General features: G+C 40.5%; 1 protein-coding gene across 4 annotated transcripts in view; it reads right to left on the bottom strand.

Moving 5' to 3' along the window:
- Nucleotides 1-20,012, bottom strand: part of khdrbs3 (KH domain containing, RNA binding, signal transduction associated 3) — a 409,578-nt gene extending 389,566 nt beyond the window's left edge. For 3 of the 4 annotated variants that reach the window (XR_015078969.1, XR_015078968.1, XM_085992466.1), the window contains exon 1: nt 19,628-20,012. Coding sequence is in view for 2 of the 4 variants with exons in the window: in XM_085992466.1 (XP_085848592.1) it covers nt 19,628-19,718 (91 nt within the window). In the remaining 2 variants the exon portion in view is untranslated. The remainder of the gene's footprint in view (nt 1-19,627) is intronic. The other variant, XM_085992467.1, reaches the window with a different exon arrangement.
- Between the last annotated feature and the right edge of the window lie 3,352 nt (nt 20,013-23,364).

Here is a 23,364-nt window from a genome sequence, read left to right on the forward strand (position 1 = left end):
CCATACACACCGGATAGGAAACAGGCGAAATTTTCAAATGCTTCTCCTTTACAAACTAAAGACTTATAAAACTCTCGGTACTGCCCGTATCTATAAGTGCCTTCACTTCCAACCCATTAACTTGGGCCGTAACTATAGCTTTGTTTAGGCCATGAGGAAATGCAGCAGAAATTGATGCAATAAACGCCCTATCTAAAGGCTGAATAGTCACAGAGGAGGTAATTGAACCTAATGATTTACACACACGTGCATAATGACCTCTCTTGCCGCATTTACTACACACAGCCTCCCGAGCAGGACACTTCAGACGAGGGTGCCAGACGTTCCCACAAAAATAACACTTCTGAATCCTAGAGGCAACAGCCGCTGAAGTAGAAACTGTTTCAGAATCTAGTAAACCACTCCTATTAAGTCCACATAATTCCTTTTCATCCGGAACTGCCGAAACCACAGTCACAGGCCGATTAAAAAAAGCATAAGAATCCGAACTTCTCTGAGCCACATCCAATGTAGAAGCTTGCTCAAAAGCACTTTTAAGATCCAAAGTCTTATTTTCTAACAACCGCTGACGAATTGATCTAGACAGTAATCCATTAATAAAAGCATCCCGTACCGATTCTTCCTTATATTCTTCAGCCGTCACGGCCTTATAATTACAGTTAACACTAAGGCACCGAAGTGCTTGTAAATAAGTATCCAAAGATTCTCCCACCTGCTGCCTACGGGCAGATAGAAGGTGACGTGCAAATACCTCATTCTTTGGTCTAACAAAAATCTTTTCCAATGTAGAAATAGCCACTTCGTAAGTTTTACAGTCCAAAATGTACTTATACACATCCGGAGCAATGTAGTTGATCAGCATATTCAGCTTATTTAGAGACTCTTGATCCAACACGCCCAAAAAGTTTTTAAATGTACAACACCAATGTTTCCATTTATCATCCACTCCTGCAGAATTGGGGTCAGCATTGAATCGTTCTGGTTGAAGATATCACTCCATTCTGACATAAAGTTAATAAATTGAAATAAAGAATAGATTTGCCTTTCTAATCTAGGCTTTATTAACTTAAAAATCCTGTAGCACATCTTCAACACCCAGTCCCAACTAAAGGCTGGAAAGAACTGAATTTAAGATGGCCACCACAAATCACATGACATCAACTACCAATGAGATTACAGCATATATCCCAAGGCAGGAAACAAACAACCAATCACAATACTTCTTACTAAACAAAGAATAATCACCACAAAGGGGAAGTGCAACGAGACCTGGGTGTCCTTGTGCACCAGTCGCTGAAGGTAAGCATGCAGGTGCAGCAGGCGGTTAAGAAGGCAAATGGTATGTTGGCCTTCGTAGCGAGAAGGTTTGAGTACAGGAACAAGGATGTCTTGCTGCAGTTGTACAGGGCCTCGGTGAGACCACACCTTGAGTATTGTGTGCAGTTTTGGTCACCTTATCTGAGAAGGATGTTCTTGCCATGGAGGGACTGCAGCGAAGATTCACCAGACGGATACCTGGGATGGCAGGAATGACGTATGAGGAGAGATTGGGTTGATTGGGCTTATACTCGCTGGAGTTTAGAAGAATGGGAGGGGATCTCATTGAAACTTATAAAATTCTAACAGGACTAGACAGACTAGATGCAGGAAGGATGTTCCCGATGGCAGGGGAGTCCAGAACCAGGGGTCACAGTCTAAAATATAAGGGGTAAGCCAATTAGGACAGAGATGAGGAGGAATTTCTTCACCCAGAGAGTGGTGAACCTGTGGAATTCTCTACCACAGAAGGCAGCTGAGGCCAATTCATTAAATATATTCAAGAAGGAGTTAGATATATTTCTTAAGGTTAAAGGGATCAAGGGATCAAGGGATATGGGGAGAAAGCAGGGACAGGGTACTGAATTTGGATGATCAGTCATGACCTTATTGAATGGCGGAGCAGGCTCGAGGGGCTGAATGGCCTACTCCTGCTCCTATCTTCTATGTTTCTATGACGTGGTTTCTGCAGCAGCTGGAATATAGAAAAACACTGCCCATGTGCAAGCTGTGCATGCACACTTGTTTAAGGTACCTTTCTTAATTATAACTCTATGTACCTGACAGCAATACATTTTCTAACATGCAGGGCAAGCATGTACTGATCTGCAAACTCAAAAACCGCTTTGAGGCTTGCACGAGTAGGCTATGCTACTCGGCTCATTTGCAGACAGGAAACTATAGCCACCTCTAGAAACAATATTCTTTTGGTTTATACTGCCATTGGGTGCGTTGCTGCCTTGGGAGGCATCTAAAGTAGCCTCTTCTGATGGTGCACATTGTCGCCAGAGACAACAGAAGCTCTGTTTATTTTACTGCCACCAATATCAGAACTGCTCAGTGGCAGCTAGGTAAAGTTAACATTCTATCGAAACAAGAAGCATATGAAGGTGTCTTTGGTACTGGTGCTATTTACTGTTGTTCAACAAGAACGTTGAGAAACAGATGTCTTCAAATTAAACTAATGAACTTGAAATGTGCACAAAGCTACAGGAGATGAAAGTGATAGAGACATGTGTGAAATTTTTCAATAGGCAGACAAAATGCATTAGAACCATCAAAGCTTAAAGCCACTCTGCCCATTATATCTGTGCCAGCTCTGTTCAAGTAATCCAAAACTAATTGCCCTGCTCTGTCCCCATAACTGTCTTCTTCCACGTCAAATACATATCCAATTCTCCCTTAAAAGTTGTCACTAACTCCCAGCCTTATTATTCTTCTGAAAATTATGGTCTTTTAATAACATTTATTAAACATTCTCTGCTCCAGTGGAAATAGTCCCACTATCTCAAGTTTCTTCTCATAAATATACAGTTTGCCATCGCTAGCATCACCTTGGTGAATCTGCTGTACGCTCTCGATGTCTGTAATGGGACACCCAAAACTACTTACAGTACTCTAACTGTGGCCTAAACACGGACTTGTGCAAATGTATTATTTCTTTGCCCCTGTACTCTATGCCCCATTTATAAAATTCAATACACATAAACGGAACGGCAAATCATAATGTCTCCAATTGCAGGCTTAATAGGGGCTAAATTGGGCTTTACCTCTTTTAGGAGCCCTACGGCCACCTAACGCTCAAAAATTGGGTCCGATATGCGCATACACGCTTCCGATGGGAAGTGCGCCGGATGCCATCTTGGTAAAGGGGTTTTCACGAACGCACCAAACGACCACTGGCAGCATGCTGAGCAGGCAGATCATGACTTGAATCAATGTGCAACGCTGATTTGATGCCAGCACTGCTGTTTTCCAACTTCCCACTCCAGCCAATGCCCTGTCTTAACCTCACACAGCTGAACATGACTTTAAAACAGAAAGATGGACCCCCATTTAAAGGGATCATGAAATACTTACAGGTTAGTTGTTGGATTATTCCTTCTTGCTGCTGGTGCAATTGTACATGTTTTTGGAGCTTTCCTATGCTTGGTTAAAGTTTGAATAGTCTGCAGGGAGTGGTCTGGCTGGTGCCGAAGTACTTTTTGTTCATTTAAAAGCTTGTGCTGGAACAAGTTGCTTCCAGACATGGGTCACCTGGTAGGGCTTCCTCTGGGAATTGAACATGATTGGGAGAATGAAGAGAGGCCATGCAGAGCAGGACAAGCTGCTAGACAAGGGAGGGGGACGAGGAGAAGGATGACTCGCAGCAAGAGGCCATATTCGTCAAGGGTCTTTAGGGAGCAATTCTCTGATATCAACTTCAGCAAGGAGGACCGATCTCATTCCCTCTTGCCAGAGATAAGCAGGCAGAGCAAACACAAAGGTTTGCACGGAGTGCAGGCTTCCCCATGCTGCAGGGTGCCATTGACTGCACACACATTGCCTTGCATACGCCTTGCATGAACTCGGCCATTTTCATGAACCGAAAGGGATTTCACTCCATTGCAGCTGCTGTGCGACCAATATTTATCCCTCAATCAACCTCACAAAACAGATTATCTGGTCATTAATCTCATTGCTGTTTGTGGGACCTTGCTGTGCTCAAGCTGGTTGCATTATAACAGTAATTGCACTTCAAAAGTACTTGACTGGCTGTGCAGCCCTTGGACATTCTGAGGTTGTGATAGTGCTATATACTGTAAATGCAAGTATTTTCCTTACTACTTTAAAAAAAGACATCAAAAGCCTTAAACTAAGAACAGCAGAATCGATCATGCAGGGATGGATGCCATATCAGGGAAGCTTAAAAAGATATAAATCTAGGCAATGGGAAAACAACAAATTAAAAATAGCCAAAGTTGATAAATCAAATCACAAATCTTGCAATAAAATCATGCAAGTTAACAGTATGCTGTAAAACATGCTACATTGGCCTCTACCTATAAAAACTCAAAACAATTAAAATGTTAGAAGACACATCAAGGAAGTGAGCAATTGGTAATATTTTTAGGATTGCGATACATACCTGCAGACCGAAGGACAGAAAATATTATTTCAATATTTAACACATGCGTGAGGCATGAACTTGGTAACTATAAGCCAGTTAGCCTAATAACTGTAGTGAAGAAAATGCTTGAGCATTGTACAGTACACTATCAATGTTCATCATGCTATCAAACGTCATCTAAAAGAACACAGAGCACGGATTTACAAACTGTTTAAGAGTCAGAAATCAACTTAATTCTTTGAAGAGATAAATAAATGAATGAAGTCTACCCAGTTGAGTTTCACAAAGACATTTGATAAAGTTCCACAAGACCTTTAAAGGCAGCTAAGGCTTAAATAAATGGCAAATGACCTACCTGGCAACAGAAGTTAAGGACTGATAAATAAAAAGGCTGAGGCAGTGACGACTGAAGCGCTACAAGAATTCTTTGCTGTTCACACTATTTATAAGCAGTACTAAGAAGTACTTCAGAAAATTCAACAGTTTAAGATGACATTAAGCTGTGTGGCCAGATTATAAAATGTTAATGTCCTTCAAATAGACCTGACCAACTAGTCAGATGGGCTGAGGAATGGCAGATGGATTCTCAGGTGACTAACTGCAAGGTATTCCACAATAGAATAGCAAACATGCATATTTGATGAAGAGGTGCCCATTAAGATTGAAAATGAAAATAATTTGACTGTTACTAACAAATCAAGTACTGGTACATATTTTATTGCAAGTGAAAACAAGGTACCTTCTTCACTCGAATAAATCATTAGTGAGGCCACTTTTGAAAAACTATATGCAGAATATTGTATGAAAACAGCAACTGTAAAAAAAAACATTTGGGATAAACAAAAAAACACAATCACCACCAATGAGCAAATTCAATCACCAAGATTAAAGAACTTGTTTGAAGAACAGAATTACTATATATATCAATTATTTTACTCAACATTGAGTTAATTCCATATCATGATGGTAGGCTAACCTTGCAACCTTACTAAATGTTTTATCCTATATACCCTGCATATTAATCATACACCATTCAGTTATCCCCATTCATTTATCCCAGTAATACAGGGCGACAAGCATTTAAAGTTGTTTTAATTACTCTACACCTCCATCCCCCACCAGGATGGCCTTGAGGGCGCTCCGCTTCTTCCTTGAACAGAGGCCCAACCGGTCCCCATCCACCACCACCCTCCTCCGCCTGGCTGAACTTGTTCTCACATTGAACAACTTCTCCTTTGACTCCACTCATTTCCTCCAAATCAAAGGTATTGCTATGGGTACCCGCATGGGTCCTAGCTATGCCTGCCTTTTCCTGGGATATGTGGAACATTCTTTGTTCCAATCCTACTCGGGTCCCCTCCCTCACCTCTTTTTCCGGTACATTGTTGACTGTATCGGTGCCGTGTCCTGCTCTCGCCCTGAACGAGATAATTTCATTCACTTTGCTTCCGATTTCCACCCTTCCCTCACCTTCACATGGTCCATCTCCGACTCTTCTCTTCCCTTCCTCGACTTCTGCGTCTCCATCTCTGGGGATAGGTTATTGACAAACAGTCACTACAAGCCCACTGACTCCCACAGCTACCTGGACTACACTTCCTCCCACCCCGCCTCCTGTAAGGACTCTATTCCATTCTCCCAGTTTCTCCGTCTCCGCCGCATCTGCTCCGACAATGCCACCTTCCGTACCAGTGCTTCCAACATGTCTTCCTTTTTCCTCAACCGAGGATTCCCCTCTACTGTGGTTGACACGGCCCTCGACCGTGTCCGTTCTATCCCCCGCACTTCTGCCCTCACCCCTGCCCCTCGCTCCCTCCTGGAATCACGATAGAGTTCCCCTTGTCCTCACCTTTCACCCCACCAGCCTCCACATTCAACGGATCATCCTCCGCCATTTCCGCCACCTCCAGCGTGATCCCACCACCAAACGCATCTTCCCCTCACCTCCCCTTTCAGCATTCCGTAGGGACCGCTCCCTACGTGACACCCTAGTCCACTGCTCTACCACCCCCAGCACCCCTTCCCCTTCGTCCGGCACCTTCCCGTGCAAGCACAGGAGATGCAACACATGCCCTTATACCTCCCCCCTTCCCACTATCCAGGGCCCCCAAACACCCCTTCCAGGTGAAACAGCGATTTACTTGTACTTCTCGCAATTTAGTATACTGTATTCGCTGCTCACGATGTGGTCTCCTCTACATTGGGGAGACCAAACGCAGATTGGGTGACCACTTTGCGGAACACCTCCATTCAGTCCGTAAGGGGGACCCCGAGCTCCCGGTGGCCTGTCACTTTAATTCTCCGCTCCATTCCCACTCAGACCTCACCGTCCTTGGCCTCTTGCATTGTTCCACGGAAGCTCAGCGGAAGCTCGAGGAACAGCACCTCATCTTTCGATTAGACACTCTACAGCCCTCTGGGCTCAACACAGAGTTCAACAATTTTAGATCATAACCTCTGCCCCTATCACATAGATATTTTCTTTTTTTTTTAATCCACACTTTTTGTTTGGCCCCTTTTTTTCTTCCCTCCCACATGGCAGCTGTCCTTCATTCTGCCAGCGCAATTCACACCTCATCTAGAGCCATCCTTTGTTGCTTAACCTGTCCCATTACCACCTCCCCTTGCCTTGGATATCTCTTAATCTCTCCTGATTTCTATCCTTTCATTCCCTCCCCCTCTTCCCAGCCCCTAAACTTGCTTTCCATTTCCTGCTTTTTTCCAGTTCTGACGAAGGGTCATCGACCTGAAACATTAACTCTGTTTCTCTCTCCACAAATGCTGCCTGGCCTGCTGAGTTTTTCCAGTGTTTTCTGTTATTTTGTTTTAATTACTATTTGGTATAATCAGTACTTTGTCTTTTTCCTTACACCCAGCTATGAAGCACCATGGAACGTTTCTTTACACTAAATGCACAATACAAATGCACGTTGTTGTAGTAAATCATTACTTTAAATTTAATTATTTTGTTTCAATCTACTCTTATTATCCAACATGCTCACTTCAGATCTTTGCAGGCATAAAAGAAAGCAGCTTCCTCCGTGTTAGCAGCTCCCACAATGTTAGACATGGCTCAGTGGTAGCAATTTTGCCTGAGTTAAGCAGGTTGTGGTTTCAAGTCCCACTCCAGGGATTGAAGCACAAAATCTAGGCTGTCACTCCAGTGCACTACTGAGGGAGGGCTGCACTGTTGGAGGTGCCATCATTCGTCGGTCATCTCAGGTGGGATTAAAAAGTACCATCGCACTATTTAGAAGGGAAGTTCTTTCCGTTGTCCTGGCTAATATTTATCCCTCAATCAACATCACTAAACAAAATTAGCTGGTCATTAGCCCAGTTTGTAGGACCTTGCTTTGCGCAATTTGGCTACTGCGTTTCCGACATTACAACAGTGACTACATTTCAAAAGTACTTAACTGGTTATAAAGCACTTTGGGACCCCCCTGAGGTCATGAAAGGCAAGTCTTTTTTTAAAATCTGCATCCAAAAAACCATGAAATTAAGAAATATCATGTAGGGATTCATTCAACACTTGGATAGATTTCACTTAGCATTATGTACAAATTTGGTCTACTTTAAATATACCAACTGTTATGCGCTTCTAAAGGAAATGGCAAGTTAGAATTGTTCTGTGTTCTCATCCACACAAAGTTCCACTATCCCATCATTCTAGACCTTTCCAACCTTTTCATGCCCCAATTAGTTCAAAATGTGTGTGATGTTAACGTGAGGCTCTATCAGGTGGACATAAAAGATCCGGTGGCACTATTTAAAGAGAGGGGGATTTCTCCCGGTGTCCTGGTCACAATTTATCCCTCAACCAACATCACTCAATTAGAGTATCTGATCATTATCTGGACCTTGCTTTGCACAAAGTCACTCCTGTACTTTGTCTACATTACATCAATGATTACACTTCAAAAGTACTTCATTGGCTGCAAAAGCATTTAGCATTTCCAGAAGTTGCAAAAGGTGCTATATATATGAACGATCATTCTTTACGCCTCTATTGGGGCTCCCTTATAAATAAGTCAGTATAAAATTACATTTCCGCAATTGCATTTTACTGTGTTTTGATATGGTACTGCAAGATTACTTTTACACTTACAAGTTCCTGCTCTCATTATTCTTTTAAGTGGTGACATTCAGAGCATTTCTATGATAATGAAACTCCATGCTCCAACACGATATTAAATTTGGAAAGCAGCAGTACTTAAAGGATATTATATAGCATTGATCCCTGTTCTACTCTTTTCTTCCTCCCCAACCTTCAACAACATTCTACCACACAAACCCCCCTCCCCCCACTACTGTTTTTACTCCTCCTTGGGAATAGACTAGACTCAACATGCAATGGGACTGAAATGCATTCAGTGATCCCTTGACAGTCTGACAGTCACACTCCCACTATTGTTATGATGAGCTGGTTTCAGTTTCTACAAAGCTATGTTAATTTTGAGTCACATTGTGGTCAACCAGCACTATTACTGAGGATCTGTTTTAATAATATAATACAGGTGTTGAAAGTACAGTAATTTCAGAGTCCTAAACAGTCTGACAATCATGCACATGACAAACACAAGAACAATTTAATAGAGAATGTTCTGAACAGTCACTTCTAGCACTAGATTTATTTAATGTACTAGCTGATTTATTTAATGTACTAGCATTGCTCACAGGTAGTCTAATTTCTGGGGCATGGTTCTGAGGTTTTATTGCTAAGATAGAGTTGTGTTGAATCTGTCCTATCCCTTTAAAAGGCAAATACGCCTCACCGTTATTGGAAAATGGGCGCACTAGGCACATCCTGAGATTAATTAGAGCATAACTATTGAGGAAAGCTGCCATAGACTGCCAACTGATTTTTAAAGCAAACAAAAATATATTATACAAAAATCTTACTCTTTAATGCTGTACAATTCAATTTATATGATGATCTTAATTCATCAACTCAAATTATTACCACTACAGACCCATAAGCATAGTGCAGTGTTCTCCAATAGATTAGCCACTAGCCACATGTAGCTAATTGAGAATCAAGGTGTGGCTAATTGCATTTTTGATTAGTAAATGAAAATGAGTAATAGACACCGTTACTGGGCATGTGGTCTCAATATTCACAATTCCATAATATATGCATATGTACTTTAACCCTTTTATCCATTCTTGGTAAAATGGTAAAACAAAAAGTGTGCGAGTATTCTTTGTAATGTGTGCTTTACCTCTTCGGTTACTGCTTATTGATTATCCGCTAAAATGGTGTTTAACATGAGCAAAGACACTTCAGCACCATGGAAACACTGGATAGAGAGTTCGACCAGCTGGAATAACTGCTCCAGACCAGCAGAAGAAAGCAAACCCAACCAATAACAAGCAGCTCCAGCAAAGCATGTCATGGGAAAGGGCAAGCACCATCCAACTGCGTTCTGGATGGAGAGTAAAGACAGGTCTGGCGCATCTTGTGCGAGTCAACATTCTCAGCAATCACTCTGATGAAGTTAAAGTGCTACTTTGCTAAAAAACCTAGAAGCTACACTAAGATCAGCTGTGTCTGACAAGTTCATGCCAGAATTCCAAACTTTGTTGAAAGAGAAAGACTGCAAAGTTTTGCACTGAATGGTGGTAGATATGTAAAGTAAATTTACACATGAAGTACATCACCTGCATTATGCATTAAGGTGTTATCTACTAACAGTGCATGTGGCTAAAAAGGTGTTGGCATAGCCATGCTTGTAGCTAGTCAACACTTTCTATAGAACAACACTGTCTTAGTATTAATATAGCTGCAAAATGCTCTTTCCAGACATATTTGGAAGGCCAAAACCTGAAAATGTACAGTTCAAGCACATGTAGCAGGAAAATTTCACATGCTCATTATGTTTTACTGAAGACTGGTGACATCACAGCAGGAAGTTCCTTCCAGACTATCTCCAAGTAGCAGTTCCAAAAACAAATTAACTCCCTTCAAGATATTTAGGATTATGCAACAATTCCATAAAGAATGCTTCCCTTAATAATGTTTATTATTACAATTATAAATCAAGCCAAGGCAACCGTACAAGCTCCAGGCATTCTTACTGGAGTGGTAGCAAACAGAATAATGAATATTGAAATGACATATCCACAAAAAATTATCACAGTAACACAGAATGCAAGAGTTTATAAGCATAAAAAGCCTCGTCTTTGACAAACTACTAAGCTCCTGTTGGACTTCTAGTAAAGCACATCTACCTGACGTGACTTGAGTGTTTGCGTCAGGGAGCTAATAGCCTTCTCACAGAGGATGGTGCTTAAACACCCAAAATTAATATAATTTTATTCATTTAAATAAGCCCATAAGCTTGATGCAGAAACATAACAAGCCCTATTCAAGCAGTGATAATAAATTTAATTTCATACTGTGGCTGTAATATTTGCATTTACTGGTTTCCTAAGACTAATTTCAAGATTAGACTAGGTTTTAAATATACACTGAGACAGGCCATGGCTTGAAATGAATTCTTATTTATACGGCAAAGATCTTTATATGCAAGTGCTAAAGACTGTTATTTCTCACAAATGTATACTCAAATCTCTGGAGTGCTTCTCTTACATTATTAGGTACATTGAATTCTCTCAGCTGAACTGGGTCCTTTATAAAACCATCAGGCTGTGAACCAGGTACTGGAGATCTGCTTTACAAAAAACTACATGCGCAATGCCTTTGCCAAAGCTTGCTGTTTCATCTAGTCATACTCTCACTGTTCCAACTGCATTTTGCTCTTTCGCCTCGCTCTCACACAAACTCATACTTTGCTTACTCGCCAGTAAGTTAGCTCCCTGCATGTCCCAAGAAAAAAATTATGCTGCAAAAATCTATCCCTTGCTAAAGGTAGAAGAGATTTAATGGCAGAGTCCCTTTTCATACAGGTAGACTATCCTTTATCCGAACTTCCGAAAACCGAAAACCTCTGAAAACCGAAAGATTTTTCGTTCGCACGACATGACCCGAGTGGCGCAAAACATGACAGGAGTGGTCCTCCGGGGCCCAGAACAAGAATTCCTGCAGATTGTCGACACGCCGGCCTTCGCTCTCGATGTTAAGTGTGACTGAGGGAGCTCTGCCTTTCCCTGTGAGCAGGGCAGAGGGTCACAGAGTTCCCTCCTGGGTAGGAGATTGCAGGCCGAGCTGGGCAGTGTGAAGGAGATACCAGGAGAGTGAACCCAACAATACAGCGGCCCGTCCGATAGCTGCAGCGGCCTGTCTGATATGCTGCCGTTCTATCCAAACTTCCGGATAGACCAGTGCTAATGTTGTCAGATACGAAGGTTTTCATCTCCGTATCTGACAACAAACACTGTTGCTCAGCAACAGCTTGTAAACACTCGGCCCAGTAGCTTGGAAGCGTCTCTGAAGCTGTTGCTAAGCTACAGAGACGCTTTCCAGAGCCTGCCTGTGAAAAGAATGCTAGGAGTTTCCCAGTCCGAAATAATACCTTCTGAAATCCGAAAATTTCCGAAAACCGAAACACAGCCGATCCCAAGGTTTTCGGATAAGGGATAGTCAACCTGTACCAATAAATGTTTTTAAATAACCTCACTAGTCACGTTTGCTAGCTGTAAATCAGTATTACTAAAAAAAACTTTAGTCACGTGGCAGCCACTTGCTCTTAAGCGGCCACATTTTTGAAAAGTCAGCAACAAAATTCATTCAGCCTTCCTCTATGCATTGTTATCAGATCAGGTTTAGGTTAGCATAGAGAACATGATGATCCAGGAAATCTGAATAAACTCAATCATAATAGCAGTGCGAGGGCAACCATAAAAGATACTGAAGCCTATTAGATAACTGATAGCAAGCATTAAGGACCAGGGACACAAAAGCTGTTTTTATACTGGTAACAATAGAGTGTTTGCAATACCTGTTTTCAAAAAAATGGGCCATGCACAGCTTACCTCAACCCCAATGAAAAACTACCAGATTCAGAAAAATCTGTTTTATCCAGACACTCTTGAAAATTGCAGTCCTCTCTGCTTAATAAATGAAGAACTATTTTTTTTCATTCAAATTTTGCCAAATTGGGTTTGGGTGCTGCAGAGAGTTAGCATTCTCGCTTTCCTTTCCAGGACTGGAATTGAAATCCAGGCTGTGATAAATGTCTCCTCTCACAACTGGCTGCAAGGCATTCTAATTAAAATGAGTTTGTGCATTCTCAACCTAGTGTCCCAGTTGGCACAAACCATCACCAACTGCTCATAATTTGGCAGTTTCAAGCAGAGACCATAGGACAGTTTATCGGTGAAGTGGAAAAATTCACACTTTAAAAAAAGTTATTTAAACTACAAATCATAACAGAATAAAATGGTAAATATAAAATTTATAAAACATAATAAATGTTGAAATACTGCAATAATCGATGGCAACATAAAATAAAGCACAGGATATTACTGTTAGAACTCTGAAAACACTGAAGAGCTATCAAATAGAGCCCACAAACAATTGAGGGGGAAAGATTCCACAAACCATAACTTGAATAAAAGATCAATTGACAATGTGATTTATGATCTTGCTGCACATCTTCATGGGAAGGGATTATTAATGCGAGTTTGGCTATTTGCTGGGAGCTCTAAATGTATTGCATCAGTACTGGCAGTCCTCCAGAAGATAACACCTTGACCAGACTGTGTGCAGAACTGAGCTGGCTACAGCAGAAAATCCCCTAAAGGAGCTCTCATACACCCATGTTCCAATAGTTGAAGCAGATATCTGTGAAAAGCTGTACTTCCATCCATATTAATAATATGGGTTAAGGCTTGTTCTAGTAGCAGAGTTGAAGAAGTTTTCAGGCTACCTTATGCTGGCTTTGGGTGCTCAAGTGGAAAAATGCTCATTCCTCATCACCTGATAATCATTAAAAAAAACACCAAAAGTAGAAAAGAAGCCAAATGCCAATAGTCACTAAGTTTCAACAGTCAGAAGGCATTTCACTTAAATCAAACAAACATGCAAGTGCTACATAATCACACGAAGACACTGCACATATGTATTTCATCACTTGCTCATATAGCTGCCATCCATGTGTCAGATTCCTGAGCTCTTTTGCAGAACAAAATAAGTGTGAAAATGTATTCCAGAGTTTTATTTAACAACAATGAAATACATTTTCCTTGGCTGCCTTCAGAAACTGGTCTGAGGAAGCTTGTTCATAACCCAAATGAAGGCTTAACCAGAAAGGTACAGCACAAATATTTGTTTTGCTATTCTCTGTGTATAATAAGGTAACAAGAATACTCGAAGGGGTAAGACGAGTCATGACAAAATAAAAGCTCTACCCTACCCCCTACTGTAAAACCTTTCGAAGTACAGCTGTGCAGAAAACAGCAAGACGAACACCCTGCCTAAACAAACCAAACCAGTAGTATTATACAGTACTTTATTGCCCATTACACAGCTGTGGCATGAGATGGTCAATGAAACATAGGGATTTTTTATTTTTTTTAATATTTATTCAGTGACAATTTACTACCATTGTGTGTGCCCACAAGAATATAAAGACTATCCGCTCCTTAAAAGGGTAATTTTTGATTCAACTTTCTAATCTTAATTTTGATAAAGTGCCTTTATAAAGCTGTGATAGAAGCGGATGCGGTACTGAAGGATGCCACAGAAAATTCATAGAATATAAAGGGAAACAAAAAGTGAAATTAAGGAAGATTTTTTTCTTTCTAAACATACTGTACAAAAATAGAGCACAGCAATTTTAAAAACTAAAAAGCAAATCAAATCCACAACTGAAAATTAATGAACATTTGTGAAAGGGGCAGGGGGGGGGGGAAGCAGCCAACATTCCTGATGTGCCTGCCAAAACCAAAATACAATTTAATGCCTATCTAAACCTACTGCAGAACCATTACAGGGCAATTTCAAGGGTCTGTTCCTAATGAATTTCATGGCTGTAATATCCCTATTCATTGGCCCTAGAACCCCAACTTCAAAACTAAACATACTGTTCAAAAGCCAAACTATGTATTTTAATTCCAGGGTTCAATTTCAACACAAGCACGTTTTTAAAGCCGGTCTTGTTCCCGTTTACATCAATGTTATTAATCCTTTTCTAAATTACATAGCAAAACAGTTTCTAAAGTCAGTTTTCAGGATCCTGTATATGCTTGTACAGGCTTTATGGGCAATAATTACATTATACTGTAGTTTAATAGACATGTCTATTCAATCAGCTTACTCTTGTGGACAGAGACTTAAACAAAAGCAGGTTTTAGCGTACTGGGAAATAGCTACAGTATTCAAAACCTTAAAACATTTCTAATGCCAATGAAAATGAAGATTTACACAAGAGCATATTCAGCACCTCCGAGCTGATTGCTTCATGTATTTGATCTGCAGCACGAGCAATTTTTGTAGTCTATTTTAGGGAGACAACAGGCTTTGAACTACCCCAAGCTTGATGGATGATGGTCATCAAATAGCTTTTAAAACAAACTTCACATAAAATTTTACTGGACATTTCTTAAGTATTGAAATCCCCTCTGGCACTTTACAGCAATAGTCCTTAAAGAGAACATATATAAGCGCAATAAAATAAAATATCTAATCGACTAGGATAACAAACGTCAAATGAATGGTTGAATGGCAGGAGACTACATTCCTGAAACAACACAATTAATTACAAAATTAGTTGAAAACTTCTAACGCATCAGCTGCTTATATTCCCTACAGCAAAACTCTTGTGGTTGCTAAACTGAAGTCATTATGCATGGCTCATCCATTTCGCATTGGAAAAATTATCTTTTCAAGACTCTCTCTGGCCATTAGACCAACGACAACATTAGAATAGCTTGATTACCTTTACAGTTACATTGAATATTCCATCAGATTTTATGATGGAATTGAGAACAGGAAACTCTTCAGCCATGTCACCCCATTTCAATACAAAATAAACCACGCTGGAATTTGCAGTGTAACCATTATTAGACAGGTAGTGACAATCCCGGAGCGATCATCAATGAGCTTGTTAATGAATACAATGTTTTACTACAAATTAATGCCAATTCTCAGTAAAGGATCACTCGGATTCCATAATCCACTAAACAAGGTAATGAATATTCCTGTGTGGAGTTGTATGCTAGAATAGGGAACTGAGCTAATTAAAGCACTCGCGGTAAGGTCCTTTTCTACTGTTCAGTCTGTTCATTACCATATATTGAATAGTTATTAAGGTCTAAAAGGAGGGAGCCTTAACATAATACTCAGCTGAATTTTCAAATTTAATAGCACTCATTCAATAATGGTAGTCAGCTTGCAAAGTCCCTTCATATGCGTAGCTTTCGCTCTACTGTTAAAGCCGATTTTGCAAGGTATGTCATGTGTGAAATGTATTGATTCAATCTCTCCCAAATTAAAGCATTCAAAACGACTATCCGTTGATGTTCCGCAAAACACGTGCACAAACAATTAAATTTTGAACATCTCTTAAAGATGTTTTTTGACAAAAGTGGAAAAAAGCACAAGCAATAATTGATTGACATATTAGGAAATAATTTCAAAAATCATTCAGGCCACATGAAACAGCTAAATGAAACTAGAAAAAACAGTTCTGCACAGCAGACTACTGACTTCATTAGGACGAATATAGTCACCCGCAGTTCAAAGGCTAAGCCACTTTTTCATTTAAAAAAAAAATAAGGTTCCTTTCCCTGAATTGCCAAATACTCAAATATAGAACAGAAAGAAATTCAAGCACAAGGTTCAACAGAACACTTCAATATCTGGGTCCACTTTAAGAAACAAACTGAAATCACCACAGTATAAACAGTATTACAGCCCCTCTCTTAATACAACTGCACAGAATCATTTGGAACTGTCATGACACTACTGCTGTGTTTACTTCAACAATATGGGTTTTTAAAGAGTATTGAAATCCAGTCAGCTGGCTGATCAGTTCTCTTATTTGCATAATATAAAAGTTTAGCATATTCATAAATTGTAATCACTTATGTGGTAAATGAACAGTGTTAAATCAGCACAAATCCATTATCTAATCCAAGCACAGAATTCCAATGCAAAATTCCTGTTCCTGATATCATTACAGATTTCTTGATCTATATAGTATTTCTTAACATCTATCTGCACAATGAAATTCACAGGGTTATAGAAGTAGTTCTCATTTTAATCAAAATTCCATCTCCTCCGATGATAATACAGAATGTACCTACCAGGAGCATGAAACAAGTTATCAGGTTCCACTGTATTTTCCAATTTTGAAGATCATCAGTATAACAAGTTCACAAAACAAACTTTGTGAACTTTTTACAGTATCAAACACATACCACGTCCACGCATGCTTACAAAATATCACTAGCTATTTGTGAAAGCAGATAACCATGCACTTAAAAAAGGACCAGGTTATCAATTTCAGGTCAGCTCTATAAGTAAAAGATGCAAAAAGTCTGCACAGGCAGGACACTGCAATTTCAGTGTTGTGAAATAATCAGATTGCATCTGTTTTCCTTTCGCTACCAAGCTGCTACAAAACTTGGGTTTTAAGATTATCACTCATATTCAGCACGGTGTAGTCAGCAGCTATTCAAATACATAACAAAAAATGATGTTTTTTGTAAATATACATAGTAGTTAAATTTTGTCTTAACCATATAAAAGTGAATATTTTTCTTCTATCCTTGCCAAAGTAAATGCTTTGAGAATTTGAGACAATAGTTATCTGATAAATTGCTGTTGGTGGCAGCACATGTGCAGTTTAAACACTTCAATGCCCTTGAATTGCAAGGCTACTTTTCCATATTTAAACAATTTGACTATACATTTTATTTTACCCCACAACTGTGAATTCCAAGTCAGTTCAAAGTATGTAAAACAGCCAATACAGTGGCATGTGAAGTCAAATGACACCCTCCTCCCTTTTTAATGCAAGCACATCAATCTTCTTTGCACAGAATCCCACATTCAAACTAAACCTATAAAATTACTTAAATATCTTGTGTTCAACTATAAACAATTTTCACAAGAACATATTAGTATCTGAAGAAGTTGTCACAATGTAGTTTCAAGTTTGGTCTGATGAAGTTGCATTGGTATTGCGAAGATGCAGCAGGAAGCAGCTCTGACTCCAGCAGCTGTGCCTTAATATAAACAAGCCCAGTAGTAGTGCCTCCAGGGACAAAACGTGTTGATTTCTCCCTACACTACTGGAAGCAAAGTGCTTCCAAAAGGAAATATAAATGGGTGTCATTGCATGCTGCGTGTTGCTATTTTGTTATGGGGGTGGGTGGGCAGAATGCTCACACTACATGCAAAGTCTGCAGCCAAAAATCTAGAAGTCCTGATAACTTCTGAACAAACAATTCGGGTGTTTAGTCACTTCACTGATGTTGCCACTGCTCCGAAATCTGCCTCACAATGTAGATGGGGTGAAATCCAGAGCACCAGCAGCCTCACATAAACACAACATAAAATAGTCACCATTGCTATTGCTAACAAAAATGTATGTCAAGCAAATACCCTGAGGAATTTTACACTCCTTTCCTCCCAGAAAAGCCCTAAATTGTGCAATCTTAATCTAATCCAGTCAACAGAGGGTTTATACTTCCACTAAGAACTTGCAGTAATATACTTCCACATAAGAATTCAAATGCAGTAATGCAACACTATAGACAATGTGCCTATAAATCTACAGAGTTAAAGGTACATATACAAAATTTTGATTTGGTAAGTTTGAAAGTTAAAAAAGGATCGTCACTGCTGAGAAAGTTAAATATGGTGCTCAAGCCATTTGTATTTCGACGATAAACTTTAGGTCGCTAGATTCCACACATCCCTCTAAGTTTGTGAAATCTTTAGCAAAATGATAAAGATTTCAATAAGTTGTATATCCATATTTCTCAATACATTTTGAATTTGTCTGAACTTGATTAATGATATTAATTATTTTTTTACAGCCCACCATAAAAATATTGCACATTTAAGAGGTAAAGTGCCATTAACCATGGCCGATCAACAATTAAAATATGTCTAATTTAATTTTGCAGCTAATTACGATAAGACTTGATCAAATAACATCTTCATTATCATTTTCCCTCTGCCCCAAGGAGATATTAATTTTGCCTCAGGTTAACAGCTACCTTTTGACTCACTTGTATGTAAACATTTTAGTACTGTGTGCTTTATTGTTTATCCATCTTTCAGGATGTCTCCAAAAGTACTTCTGAAGACACCAAAATAAATAATGAATCAATTAATATTGAAACCATCTGAGACCAATGGCAAAAGTAGTGCATCTAATTTTGTTTCTCTCTCCAAAGGATCCAGTTTTTAATCAGAACAAAAGGTTCTAATGAGGTTTGGCATTTCTTCAGTTTAAACAGGGAATTTAACCAGAGATGCATTATATATTAAAAGATAGACCTTTTAGACATATGCGGAACTCCTGAACTGCAACCACGGTCACTTTGCCTACATTAAATCTAATTTTATATTTGATCGCATGCACATTTATAAAACATACGTACATATATATTCTAAGGAAATTTTAAGATGTGGGAAAACTATTTCATAGAAGCTCACAGGACGAAAACACTGTAAATGTGCTGCACAATACAGTGAGGCTGAAGAATGATTCAACAGGAGTACATTAAATCCTCGGACATGACTACAACCAAAACCACATCAACAGAGTGATTTAAAAGGACTCTTCCCAGTGGCAAGCATGGTTTTACAATATTTTTTGCCTGCATTCCGCAAAGCTACGTATAAATTTTAATCATGTGAGCTGCTTGAATAAAACTGTCTCCAAAAGAAAAAAAAAATTAACCCTTGAAAATATCTATTTTTTAAAAAGAGCTAAAAAAAATGTAAAAATCAAGACACGCATCCCTTGGATGGGTGATGAGAAATGTCTGGAAGTCAAGAGTGCAACTGAACTGACAGACAATGCACAATAAATTACTTCAGTTGTTGAAAGAAAAATCATAAAAATCTCATTAACTTGGGAACTTTTCCCATAAAAAATATATATTTGAATGACCAAAAATAATGAAAAAGCTCCTTTTCAATCTGGTTTTTAATAAAAACTTGTTATGCCTTCTTGATTTTTTTAATACATTATTACAACACATCTGCTGTGAATTAAGTTATTCCTAAAGAAGAATTAGAAAGTTTATATATATATATGTAATATATTCTTCTTCTACCTGCTGTCACCAGCCTGGTGGCATGGACGAAAGAAGGGTCCAGACTGTCCTTCTCGGCCATCAGCTCGGGCAAGTATTTCTCATCCTCCATCCTGCAGCAAGGGGCGATGTGAGGGTTCTTTTTTTTTAAATATATTATTATTCAATAATTATTTAAAACCAAAAAAAAAATCAGCAGAAAAAATGTCCCAACTCTGCCGTTGAATTACCGTGTTGGGTATATTTAATGATTTTGAAATATGTATATATAACATAGAAAAACGGTTCCGAAGGAGTAAAAGATCCCGGTCTGAGGTGTCAATGCCGCCCCGTGTCCCTCTACCGTTGATTTTTCTCACTCACTCCTTTTCTTTTTCTTCTTCCCCCCCTTCAGGCGACAACGCAGATTATAAAGAGAAAGAAATCAAAAATAACCGTCCGCGGCCTCCCCGCCACCCCGCCCCCCTCGCACGCCAATTGGTCGGGCCCGCGTCACTCCAAAGCGTTGTCCTTATTGCTATTGGACAGCGTTTGTCCATCAATGAAACGCGCTTGACCTATCGTCGCACGGCTTTATCCCGAGTTTTCAAACGGTCTGATAGCAAAATACTGCAGATGTTGGAAATCGCAGCCCTGCCTTCGATCTAGTTCCTTTTCTCTCCAGTTTTGAAGAAGGGTCAAACCCGAAACGTCAACTCAAATTTCTCTCCACGGATGTTGCCTGACTTGCTGAGTTTTTCCAGCATTTTCTGTTGTTATTTCAAACGGTCTGCTTTGCCGGCCAAGCTTTTGTTGTGGCAAGTGTTGTCCCGCCCCCTTCTCCTCATGATCTGTCAATCATTCTTCTCGCCCCGCCCCCTTACTCTCCGCCGCCGCTCTCCGCATCCTTTCGTGAGTGGGTTGGCGGCACGTCAATCAAAGCCGTCGCGCCGCTCCCTCAATGCCCTGGACCCATCTGCTTCCGCGAGGTAAAATAATTCCGAAACTGCAAAGAAATAAAGTGCTTTCTTCCTTGTGAAGATAGTTTCAAGATAGTTTAACGTATATTTTTATGCAATTTATTATCGCATTCGTTTTATCCATTCAGCCACTAAGATCATATTTGACATTTTATTAATGTCGAAGAGAATTCAAATCCATCGCAATGAATTGCAACGTGTTAATTGATATTTTGTTATTCTTTTTGCAACAAGAACACAAACGGGCGACTGAAAATAAACCATAGCTGATAGGTCTGTGATAGGTTAGGGGTGGATAAACAGTGCTTGCTGCAGGTTCACTGGGAGAAGTAGTTCAGTACTTTAGTAAGTTTCTTTTTGGGAAGTGGCAATACTGTCTCCCTGTGGTTTAACTGTTGTCTGCAGCTTTCTCAACAATCTGCTGCATTGATTGATGTGAAAGTATTTATTCAGTCAATATGAGCAATATCTCTTGTTTATTCAGTCGCATCTCTTCATATATCACTATTGTGTCAGGATTAGCGCATCTCCGTGCAAGTATAATTAATGTGAGATTAATTAGGCATAGCATTAGAGTATCCCTCTTTTCCAATTCCCTTTAAATGTAGTGAAACTCTAATCCAGTAGATATTTTCCCCCTTTTGCCGCTTCTCTCCTGAAGGTGTTCAGTTTTGCTCCCACCACCCTCACTTGTACGCCCAAGTAGTCATTCTTCAATGTCAATGAGCTATTGAGCTGTAGAGGGTATCACAGTAATATTTGATGCATCCTAATATCTCCAGCAATAATCATTGGATGCTGGTCAAGAGTGGGAACTCTGAATGTCTTTTTCCCAACTCTAGACCACAGAGACAGCGAGGCTAATCGTAGTGCCTTGAGTGCTGACATCAACAAAAAGCGTGTCAGGTAGAATGCAGTGATTTGATTTTTTTAAATCATATTTATTTATTAGTAAATCAAAAACCCCGAGCTTCTCGGTTTGTGCATACCTTAGCCAGAGTTGCAGTACGGCCACTACAACTGATCTCAGTACCCCTTGTTGTGTATGTACCTTTAAGAGAATAACTGGTCTCAGACTGCAGTACCGGCAGTGACCACCCCTGTATAAAAGGCGCTAGTAAGCCTCTGTAGTTTCAGTTTCCCGATTGACTCCTTTCAGTAAAGACTTGTTTTGTTCAACTCCTGCTGTCCGTGTCTCAATCATACACGGACATAATACTGGCGACGAGCAGATACGAACTTACCTACAGTCTGCACCACCTCCTGGGATCCATTCCTGCAGCGAAGTGAGCAGAGGTCGAGGCCGGAAGGAAGAAAGAAGCAGTAGAAACGGGCGTCGACCGTGGGCATCTGCCCCTGTGTTAGCGGAGTTGAAGATTGCTGGAGAAGCTGTCGAAAGCGGGGCCTGGTTCCTGTCGACGGTGCTTCAGCTTAATCGGGCTGGTGGCAGGTAGTACACTGATCCTTCCTGGGCTGCGGCGGTCATGAACTCAAGCGGGTGGCTTGCAACGGGGCCGAGCAGCGTTGTCGGGAAGAGGAGAGAGAGAGAGTGGAGCACACAGGGCGCGGCCGGTGCTACGAAGCCAGGCTGCGTATAGACCCAAGAAGAGGGAGGCAAGAGTCCCACAGGGTTGTTCCACGACGGGAAAATAATAAAAAAAGAAATATTAAACGCGCAGGAAACCGCGAGGAGCTGCAGGTTGCAACGGAAACCGCGGAAAGCAACGCTAGCAACAGCGGGGAAGAAGGCAAAAGCGCGGGAGGCGCCATCTTAATCAGCGGGGAAGAAGGCAAAGCGCGGGAGGCGCCATTTTGTTAAATTGGGGAAGAAGGCAAAGCACGGGAGGCGCCATTTTAGATTTTCAAGATACCGAAGACTGGCTGTATCACTGCCTTTGATAATACAATAGAGGACTGGACCACGTATGTGGAAAGAGTCGAGGTATATTGCAAGGCAAACGAAATAGCCGATGAGAAAAAGGCATCGGTATTGCTAAACTTAATGGGCGCAAGAACGTACGGCCTATTGCGGGACCTGATTACTCCAGCCAAACCGAAGGCGAAGAGTTTTAACAAAATTGTTGCTGTCCTACAGGAACACCTAAACCCTGCACCACTGTTGATAGCCGAAAGATTTAAATTCCACAGGAGAACTCAGCATAAAGATGAGAGCAATGCTGAGTACCTTACGGAACTACGCAAGCTATCAAAGCACTGCCAGTTCGGAGCAGGACTGGCAGATACACTACGGGACAAATTTGTCTGTGGACTCCTGAGTGAAGGAACACAGAAGAAGTTACTCTCAGAGAAAGAGCTGACGCTAGATAAGGCTTTCAGCGTGGCAGTATCGTATGAAGCAGCAGCCAGGGGAGCTGCAGAAATTCAACAAAAGCCACAGGAATACGGCACCCACGAAATGACACGGGGATTTGCAAAATGTTATCGCTGCGGCAGAACTAACCATGACCAGGACTGCTGGTCCAAGGACAAAATATGCAGGCAATGCGGAAAGATGGGACACATTGCACGAGTTTGCAGGTCTGGGAAGAAGACCAGCGACAACAAAAAGGCTACCAAGGAACCGTACAAGAAAGTACAAAAGCTGACGGACAGTAGTTCCGAAGACCAGATGAGCGATAGTGAATCCGGGAACAGGAGACTAAGCTGTCTCAAACTTCACAATGTAATCGCAAAAGAGGATCACCGAACCATTTGGGTCACCCTCACGATAGCAGGGTCCCAAGTTAAAATGGAATTGGATACAGGATCAGCACTAACCGTCATGAATCGACGAGACTA

Source organism: Somniosus microcephalus, chromosome 7 (assembly GCF_052327205.1).
Source record: "Somniosus microcephalus isolate GS21.2 chromosome 7, FLI_Smic_1.0, whole genome shotgun sequence".
Taxonomy (NCBI): domain Eukaryota; kingdom Metazoa; phylum Chordata; class Chondrichthyes; order Squaliformes; family Somniosidae; genus Somniosus; species Somniosus microcephalus.